The sequence below is a fragment of the Limulus polyphemus genome, unplaced genomic scaffold (assembly GCF_000517525.1).
Source record: "Limulus polyphemus unplaced genomic scaffold, Limulus_polyphemus-2.1.2 Scaffold2301, whole genome shotgun sequence".
NCBI lineage: Eukaryota > Metazoa > Arthropoda > Merostomata > Xiphosura > Limulidae > Limulus > Limulus polyphemus.
In genome coordinates, this window is record NW_013667911.1 from 179,153 (window position 1) to 190,132 (window position 10,980).

General features: G+C 32.5%; 1 protein-coding gene across 5 annotated transcripts in view; it reads left to right on the forward strand.

Moving 5' to 3' along the window:
* The window catches only part of LOC106466559 (zinc finger MIZ domain-containing protein 1-like), a 149,854-nt gene extending 142,387 nt beyond the window's left edge, over window positions 1-7,467 (forward strand). For all 5 annotated transcript variants that reach the window (XM_022394590.1, XM_013926851.2, XM_022394591.1 and 2 more), the window contains 3 exons: window positions 1,823-1,989; window positions 3,646-4,080; window positions 5,556-7,467. In XM_022394590.1, coding sequence (XP_022250298.1) covers window positions 1,823-1,989; window positions 3,646-4,080; window positions 5,556-5,744 — 791 coding nt within the window. In that variant the 3' untranslated portion in view covers window positions 5,745-7,467. The remainder of the gene's footprint in view (window positions 1-1,822; window positions 1,990-3,645; window positions 4,081-5,555) is intronic.
* The last annotated feature ends 3,513 nt before the right edge of the window (window positions 7,468-10,980 follow it).

Sequence of the window (10,980 nt, forward strand, 5' to 3'; positions counted from 1 at the left end):
TTGTTTGTTGACTCACATTCAAAATTTTATTGAAATACTATTTCATGAATTTATGTCAGTAAGTTTGGTATTAAACTTTAGATTATAATACAAATTATTGAATTATACAATATCCAATTTGTTAATTTAAAAGTAAATATTAAAAACACAGATAAACATCGATTTTTGTGTGTCATGTGGTATATTGAATGCAGCACTGGTTCAAATTAGATGTTTGTGAAGTCAAAATACTAAGTCTATAGTTTTCTATGAATTAGAAACTCAAATTACAGATATTGACAAGCTAGAATATAAGATAAGAAGTTCTTATCTTTTCTATTTGCTAAGATATTGCTCACATAATAAATCAAATGTAGTGGCATCATCTCACCTCCTTCCATTTTTTAGAAACTCTCCCTTATAAACACTTACTTTTATATATGATATGAATAATGAATCAGAAGCTCAGAATGTCCCCCTAGTGGTTTTCTAAGCCTTTCTAACATACCTAGCATTATTTCTTTCTTTTAAATAAGATTTCTATGAGGTAGGTTGTGTCTATAGTCTGCTTGAAATTTCATTTTTTAGAGTAAAATACATCTTAGTTACTAAGCTTGATAAATTATAGTTGAATTCTGTAGTATTGATGTAGTAATTTTTGATTTTTTTTAGTTACTGAAATGTATATATAAAACCTAAAAAAAAATATTTTGTTTCATATCCTCCACGTGCAAAATTTTTAAAGGCTTAGCGACCTACGTCACGCAGCAACCGAGTACAAAGGTCGTAACTAGAAGAGATAATTATTTGCTTTACTTCGTTATTTACTGTTCTATGTTTTAGGAAAAATAACTTTAAGAACTTATTTCAAAATAGCAATAATCTATATACACATATAATGTATAATAATTGAAATGTGACTGTATTTTACAAAATACTTTCGACTAAAACACATCCAAGACAGGTTAGTTTGTACAGACCAAAGGTCACCTTTATATTATTTGATACAGTAACATGAGTGAACATGAGCCGTGTCATTGTAACTTCTGTATTGTTAGCCAGGCACGGGTGAAAGATCAATATAAAAAAAATAATAAATATATATAAATGTATAATCTTTGAGATTTAAGCTATTTCATCTAAACATTTATGTTTTCATGTTATAATTTGTATTCATTTTAGAATGAAAGATGCATAATTTATGTTTATTTCCTAATTTTTTATGGTGGTTGCGAGATTAGTCAAATTTACCAAACCTGTACAGAGATTAATTACTGAAAATAATAGATAAAATATAAAGTTTTTTTCTTACGAAACATTTGATAACTATTTGGACATTATGAAAATTTCTCATGTGAAATTTCGAAATTTTCTGATGCATAAAAGTATTTTTAATGTTAAGATGAAAATTACTTTGCATGATAGATAGATAGATAGGCAAGATGTGAAAAGAAAAAAAAGGCATGAGAGAAACATTGCTTTAAAAGACTTAATAAAAAATTAGATATTATGCATATGAAAGCATTGTAATGATTACTGATAACCTGCCAAATTTTGTAAACAATCACTTACTAATTTAAAAGTTATAGCATGAAAACTATAACAAACACAAAATGTTTACGAGGTTGGTCCCAGGGACTGAGCCTGGGTTGAAAGAGTTAAATTCCTGTTCTTATTTCTCTATACTGTCAAGTATCTGTCTCATTATGTGTGTAGTTTACTAAAAAAAATACTAATTGAAATTTGCTTATTTTATTGTTTAAAATAAAATAAAAGTGTATATTTTTCATAGTGAATTCAAACAAGCTCAAGATGGATTATTTTTTGCTTCTTTCATTATCAGCTATAGCCAATGGTCCCAATCTTCCAAATGGTATGAGTTACAGAGGAATGAATGGAAGTTACGACTTTTCTTCTGACTTTGGGAGCCCACTTGCTCATCTAAATGAGAGTGTTGCCTCTTTAGACCCCCTTGCTGCAATGGAAAAGTCTCTAAACCAGCATGAACAGGTATTTTTATGTATCAAACATACAAATGTTTCCCTCGTCTTTGTTAACTAACTACACCTCCTGACCCTTGACTGTTTGGTGTTTGTCGAACTGTTGAGCACATATGTACATCTTGTAGTTACAATTTTGCATATATCATATTAAGTGAAATAAATCATGAACCTAGAACCTACATTTTTTCCCAGTTTACCTATCTACTATGGAGTTTTAAAAAGATCTTTTGTATATGAGGTAGTATGTTTTACTTTTTGATTATTTGTGATTTTTCAGGTGCACAAAAAAATGTCATAGCCTCAAAATTTTAGCTGTGCTGATTTAGATGCAGAACTAATTACAAGAACTTTTACAACTTGAAGTATATATTAGTAAGATAGCCTTTTAAATTTGTAAAAGTTTTGGTGGAACTTGTTGTATAACAGTTTGTGATAATCCCATGCATATTATTTTGCAAGGAGTTGAAATATTGTAGATTAAGTAAATAGGTGAGACCAATTACATTTTTGATGAGGGGAATAAGTCTTACCTTTTCTAGCCTCTCAACCAACTAAAATTTATTTGTATACAAAAAAGAGTTTTAATCTTCACCTAGTTACTTTGAATTAAAACATTAGTTATGCAGTGAAATTTCCCTAATTATATTATGACCAAAAGGCCCCTCTAAACTACAATGTTTCACCGGCAAATTGTATGTGCCACACAGGGCACAGGCCATGTTGCCTACAACTTCTCAAGATGTAGCTTGCAATTTTCTGTGTCAGTTGCTGTTTAGAATAGTGATCACATTTATTTATTTTCTGTAAACATCTTTAGCTTAGAGTAAATTTTTTTTCATAGAATTTACAGATATGTATTGTTTTGCACTCACTTTACTAAATGTGAAAAAACCTTGCACTGATAAATTAGTGCTTCTGACACTATCTGCAAAATATGTAGTTAATTTGTCTATATTTAATGTCACACCAGTATCACTACCATGTAGTCACCTTTTCAGTTTTAAAGTGCTATACAGCATGCTGTATAGATAGAAATATATCTTTTTTTCATTGCATTTGCACAACTGTAGCAACATAGCAGTGAGTTGGTTAAGTATAAGATGATTCCTGAAGTATAATGTTCCCAAGGACAAAATAGTAGTGCTTACTGAATTTTGTAGCCCACTCAGTACAAGTAAAAGTTAGAGGTAATGCTGATTATGACAGCATGCATTTTCACTAAAAATTTATGTATAGTTTAACTTGAATTGTGAACCACAGTTCCACACAATTATGTCAAACAAACATATACAGCTCCTAATCAACCTAAACATTTAAGTTCTACTATGTCAAAGGTTTTTGGAAGTTACATTATAAGTAATTCACTTATTCAAATCTATACACTACCTACTTTTAGTTGTATTAGGTTTACTCATAAGTTCTTGGTGGTGTCCCAGTACTCTAAGTTTCAATGTTTCACAAACATTCACAGTTAATATTACATGTATTTGTATGAAACTTGGTATATTTCTGAATATTTTTAAAGTATGGGAGGGAAAAAAAAAAGACAGATTTTATCTATTCTTTCTTTATTAAAATTACTTACTGTCTTGTGCAACACAGAACATGTTATAAAACATTCTAAGTATATAAAAAAAACGTTTGATGTTTATTTCTGTTATAGCAAATGTGCCCTCCTACTCTGCATGACCAGAGTAGCCAACAGATGCCCCATCCTGCAAACTCCTCTGCCCCTGGAATCAATCAGTCTCAGCATTCAACGAACCATCAACAGTATGCACCACCTACACCATCATCTACACAAAGCCAAGGCATGATGCAACATGGGCCCAACACTCCTCATACACCACATACACCTCATACACCTGGTACTGGAGGTCCTCCAAGTATTCCTCCTCCTTCATCTGTTGGACCTAATGGAAGTAATGCTGAAGTGAATGGTACCAATAGCAATAGCAGTAATTCCAATCCAGCCAATAGTCAACCTCCATCAGTGACAAATGATAATTCACTTTCTCATGCTGCTGATTTAAGTGACCTCAACTTTGACCCTGCTGCTGTGATTGATGGTGAAGGCCAAGGTCAAGAAGGACTTAACGTAAGTACAGTAAACTTGAGTTGGTATTATATTTAAACCTTATTAGGAGCCTTTATACAAAGGTTGAGTACATTGTATTCAAACAATTTTGGAGCCTCACCATTTCATTACAGTTCGTGTTACCATGTTTGCTCATGCTCTATCTGATCATCATCACTCTTGACAATAGCCTTGCAATGTAGTTTCTATTGCAAAAGACTCTGTTATAAGGCTGTCATGTCCAAACCACAGTCTTTCTCACTGCTAGGTTTCCATAATCCAGCTAATGTACAAGTACAACAGTTTCCCAGCACTTGTTTCAACAGTCCATTTGTAAAGAAATTCATAAGTGCTGTGTCTAGAGACTAGGCTTATATGTCTTCATAAAGAATAATATGAATATGAGTATGTGATGGTTGAATGGATGTATTGTGAAAGCAGCTAGTCTACATGACTTGAGTAGCTTTTCCAGATGGAAATCCTTCTTGATTGTGTTGCATACTGTTGCCTGGGACACATCGACAGCTTTTGCTGCTGACCTGTTTTTCTTGGATTCTCATCAGTTACAAGATGCCACACTTTATTTACCATGGTTGGGATATAACTTGTTGCAGATTTGTTTCTGGATGGTCCTAGTGCCCCAAGTTGATCCATATGTTTTTGTTTTCTAATGCCATTAAGTACAAGAGATATCCCCAGCTTGGAAATTGTTAATCCCAAATCTTAACACATTTTATAACCTTAATGTATGAAAATGTTATTTTGGAAATGGGTGTTACCTATCCTTCCCAAAACCAAACAATGTCAAAATGTATTTCTGATAAACACCATCCCACTATGACTTTATATCTGCTGTGGTTGACATGTGACTTGCTGCTTTGCATATTCAAAATCGTTTTGATATAACATACTCAACCACCTGTATTACTTTTCTGTGAAAGAAATAAGGAATAAGAAGTTAACTGTTTATAAATGAACCATAAAATAAGGATAGATGGAGAGAAAAAAGGGACTTAAAGTATCGGAAATTTGATTTATTTTGTATAAGTAATAAATAATGATATTCTTTGTTTGAAATTGTTACAAGAAAAGCGAGTTTTCTGAATACTCCATGTAACTTTAGCACTAGATAGTATACTTTTATCTGTTCTTTAAAATATAGCTATCATCAAAAGGAGTAATAAAGAACTATGATCTCAGATTAACTAAGGAAAACTTTCACAGTAATTTTCAAACAAAATGGAAATCTGATTTCTTGATCTACATGTTAAGCATAAAAAAAAAAATTGATAAAGTAAATATCAACAGTTAGTAGCAAGCTACTTACTTAGAATACCATAACTTACAGTTTGAGCTATTCAAGATATTATGTATTATTTTGTTGTTTAATATCTTATGGTTTTGGTTTTAAATGAGGGTAGCTCTTAAGTTATAAATACAATGTTTACTTAAAATATATTTATTTATTGCTTTGGACTTTTTTTTTCTTCTGACAGTTGCTTCCAGAAAGTGTAGTGGATCCTATGGAGCTACTCTCCTATCTGGACCCACCTGAGCTGAGTAGCAGTGGGAATTTGAGTACCACCTCAGGAAGTACAACTAGCACAACAGCAGCAAACAGCAGTGCTACAACATCCACCTCAAATAGCACAAATGACGATATCTTGGCATTTTTTGAATCTTAAATTTTACTGTCAAACAATTTTTAAAACTATGTGCTGTTTTATTATAAACAGGAAAGCAGGAGAAACTTAGGAAAGATGCTCAGTTTCACCTGAACTGTACAGGGGTAATTGCAAAAATATATGCAAGTCCCTATTAGGTGTTTTTGTTTTGTTTTGGGGGCTAAAACTTATCACCAATATTTACATGAAATAAATTTTCAACATGTTCTGAGTAAGGAAGATTAAACATGAGACTGGTGAGTTCCTACTCATTAATCACTTTTGAACCACACCGGTCAAAGCTTGTGTCATTACTCGAACAACATCGTTTTCCATTACCTCATGTTTCTGTACAGCACGTGAAAGAACTTTGGGAAGGAACAAATAAACAAACAAAAAAATTCAGTGATTATTAATTGTTATGTTTGCATTTATGAAATGGAAGGCAATTAAACATGCCACCATAATATTATGCAAAGTTCAGGAAGGGCAAAGAAAGTAAAAGAGGTTTTCGTGCAACAAGATGTGCATGTTGAGTAAATGTGGATGTAGCTGTTAGCAGCTTGTAGACAACTGTTGTGTTAGGTATTATGCGTATGTATTTGTGCATGTATACATGCATACAAAAATGTATGTATACTTGTATATGTATAAAACTTGCATATATACATATGTATAATCATACTATTATGTATCGTGGTATCTGTTTTTTGCAGTCTATTTATTCAATGTATATCTGTGTAAGTCAGTTTGTTAGTATTTTAAAGTTAGCCACCAAGAAGTTTGATGCAATCGGAAGTAAGCATTACAGAATAATCACATCATTCACATTTTCTGTTGCTTCTGTTGATTTGGTCAGTTGGACTCTACCATACTGCCACTTATTCTAGGCCAAAGAATCCTTCAAGAGCACCATTGTTCATCACTTCCAGTTGTCCATTTACATAAATAAGTATCAAAAATTAAGTTGTTCCCAATTTAAGTAATTATTTTATCCTTAAGGTGGCATGAACCAAAAGGTGCTATGCCAGGTGACTTGGCTGCTTAATGTAGTTTTGCAATGTTAGTGCTGTCCTGTTTGTTTGTGTAATATGCTAATGCTCACATTTAATTTGTGGTGATTATGAATTAACAGACGGGGTGGGAAAATAAATTTTGTTGTGGCAAGTTTTTTTGCATTCTGTCTTGCCAGACAATGTATATAGTGTAGGAAAATCTGTATAGATTCACCTTGTTCTTAATTTCCTTATTCTATATATCTTTCTTAATGTCCATACACTTGTTTTTCACACTTTATATCTGCTTCAATCCATAAAAACGAAACAAGATGTTCCTGCATAGAATAAGTTTTTCTGTTTTACTAGACCAGTTTGTACAGCTTTGGCATTCTTTTTTAATCATTTTTAAAATGTTTTGTTATGATTTGAAAAATTATTTAGTAACATTACAGTTTACTGCTGAAAGGGTTATATAATACTATAATTTGTAATTTCTTTTTATTTTCTGCAAATGTTTCTCTTTTTTGTTGTTACTAATTTTGAGATACTTTGGTGCAAAATGAATATAAGATTAGAAACGTTTTTGATGCACCATAAATGACAGTGATTTATGTGAAAGACAGTTGCAAATCATGGCATCTATACAGCTTCCTCCTGTATCAAGCCATCTATTGTAATTTTTTATTGTTCTGTCCTACTAGTGTAGATATGCATATTTATACAATAAAGATTTTATGTTACAACAATATAGACTTGTGTTCCTACTTTCAGACTACTTACTGTGGATTTGGTATATAGTTACCCTAATTAATTATACATTATCTGTATGCAGTAGAATTTCAGAAAAAAAAGTCAAATATTTAAAAACACCTAATATATTTAACTACATTTTCCAGTTTTCATTATTTTTCTTATGTGTAGAGATTTATTTAGAAATATTTCATTAGCTAAGGTTTTGTTGCATAAGCATGACTGAATAAGACCCCACATATTAAAATAATGAGAGACAAACAGGAAATTATTATTGACATTGGTAATAAAAATATACTACACATAACAAGAAATCTAGATTATCCAAATATATATGAATCCTTTAGAAACAAAGTAATTTGATATTCAATTTGTTTTTAAACAGCAATGATGAAATTTTGTGAAATACGTTAAGAGATTGCTTCTATGAAGGACTATTTTAGAGCCGCACTGGCTGATGCTAAACGCTAGAATGTATTTGTTTTATTCAAAACTGAAGATTTTTGTCCAGTTGTACATTTAAAGTGATTTATATTAGTAATTATCAAGTTTTGTTATTAATATATATTACTCTTTCTAATAGTCATAGTAATACTATCATGATCAAGTTATCTCTTCCTCTGTCTTACAAATGAGAGATGTACATGTTGATAACTTAGCTACTTTTGTGAATGATTTAATTCCTTTAGATATTAATATTTTAAATCTGAGCTGAAAATGACGGTTTCAAGTCTGCCGAACCAATTTCTTAACAGCCTGCTATGCTACAATATTCTAACAATCATCTTTTTTGTATGTTCATGTTTTCTGATGTCATTTTAAGTTGCTGTAGTTTTGACTTAATAAGAATGTTACCAAGTGAAGACCTATTACATGGCGTAATATAACATTCATCGTGCATCTCCCTCAAGTGGCAATTTCGTGAACCCTGCGTCCAATCGCTTTTAGACCTTAACGTACTGTTGTAATAGTTCTAGTTGTTAACTGGGTTCCTTTGAATTATGCAATAGAAAGAATAATAGAAATTCCAGTCCGCTTAATTGTGACATAAATATTTTTTCTACTCCAAATTCTAGTTTAGCGTAACTAACGTCCATCCATAGGCCTAAACGTCCTAACTTGACAAATAAACTTCTTTTAACAGTTGTTGATTATTATTAAGCAGAAAGCTACACAACTGTCTGTGCTATGCCCACCATGGGTATCGAAAACCGGTTCCTAGCAGCATAAGTCAACAGACATATCACTATGTCATTAGGGGGTGGGGGGGGGGGCTTTTTTAAACACAAACGTTGATAATTTCCATTTCTTCATCGAAATAGAATATTTGTAGCACTGCAGCTGGAGAAGTCCTACAGTTGTAGGTGGAACAGCAGTAACAGATGTAGACCTGATAGGTTCTCTTGTTCCATATTGCATAGTTAAAAAATGGAGTTGAAATTTTTGAGCAGACGTGAAGAAAGGTATAATTCGTTTGATTCCTGCCTTTGCCGATTCAATTTCTATGTGTTTTTATCCTGGCATTGATGTTCTTTTGTATTTGATTTGTTATAATTCTTTTCTACATTTCCGATGTTTTTTGTTTTGTTTTGTTTTGTCTTTGTAATTATATTTCCTATGGCTTCTTAGACCTTGCTGTTATAACTTTTCTACACATATCCTACAGTATTTTGGACTTCAACCTATACATTTTTATATGGATTATTTAATTTCAGTTTCCAGATGTTTTATCCTGCCGTTTATGTTCCTTGTATTTCATTGACTTTATTGTTATAATCTGTGTAAATTTCTGATGGCTCCTTCCATATTGTTACGTCTCCGTTTGTTAATTAATTTTCCGTAAATTCGTTCCGACGAAACTTCAGCGACACAAGTCATTTCTTAAATAAAACTGGTTTATTCTTTCCGAATACAACTTTACGATACACTTAATTTCAACATTCGCTGTATAACAAACACTATAATTCACGTCTCACGTGGCCGTGCTCGACAATACTCAGTTCAATTACACATTCTCTGACTGCAGTTCAATTACTCGTTACCTCTGTTGTCCCGTCACGTTGTGAACGCCTTATATATACAAGACTAACACATATCTAGTAAATGCTAGGGCATTCTTGAAGAAACAGGATATTTCTAGAAACAGATGGCGTGATACTAGTCACGTGACCTCACTGACGCAACTATATTGTTGCTTATCATTTTTCTGTATAGTTCTTTGGCTTCTTCGTTCATGTTTTTAAAACTTGTTTACATACATAGGGTTCAGTGCATTATATTAAAACAATTTTTAATACCCAAATCAGCAAACCACGTGATAACTGTAGCCTATATAAAATCGCAATGGAATGAGATGTATGCAAACTCATTTTAACATTGTTTGGCATTACATAGTTAATGTGATGTCACCGAAGATTGACCGGTTTTAGGTAGGGTGTGTAACAAGCCTTTTCGTGCCAAATATTTATAAACTCAGATCATAAAGATGTGATCAGATCGCGGATTTAGAATGTACAAGACCAGAATATCTCTTGTACTTAACAGTATTAGAAAACAAAGGAATACGGACCAATTTGGAGTAATAAGATCATCCTGAAAAAGACCTAAAACAAATAGTGGTAAGCAAAGTACTGTGTCTTATAACAGGTACGAATCCATGAACACGAAGGTCAGTGGCAAAAGTTATCCACGTGTTCTAGGTAACAGTATGCATTATAGTCAAGAAGGATCTCCATCTGTAATCGGTTTCAACAGGGTATGGGTTTATCAAGGTTAGACTTCTAGTCATATCTCCCATTCAGTGATTGCATACCTCAAGGCGCTTGAAAGTGAGACGAGTATTAATGCTATTCCATATGAATACATTCCAAGAAGAATTTTCAAACAAGAATACTCTTGTACTTAACAGTATTGGAAAACAAAGGAATATGGATCAACTTGGAGAAATATGACCATCCAGAAAGAGACATACAACAAACAGTGGTAACAAGTAAAAATCCACGAACACAAAGGTCAGTGACAAAAGTCGTTCACGTGTTCCAGGTAGCAGTATGCATTATAGTCAAGAAAGATTTCCATCTGAACGGTTTCAACAGGTTATGGGCGCACCAAGATTAGATTTCCAGTCATATCTCCCAGTCAATGGTTGCATACATCATGACACTGGAAAATGAAACAGATATTCATGCTATTGCAAATGAAGACATACCAGTCAAGTCGCCAGATGCAATACTTCTAGATTTCTATTGAATTGGATTGTTGAATCATCATCCTCGTATACTAGTTGCATTGTGGAAAGAAAGCAATGAGGAATGGTGTAGGTTGGATATGACAGGCTTACTTTGAAGTATTTTGCAATAAAACTATGCTACAGAGATATTTTTAATATGCATGCTTGTCAAATGGAGCATGACAGGACGTGGCTACATGGACTGTAACGACGTGGTGAGGTTTCAAAATCGTTTTAATATAACGCACCCAACCTCTGTATTCTATAGCAATTTAGACTT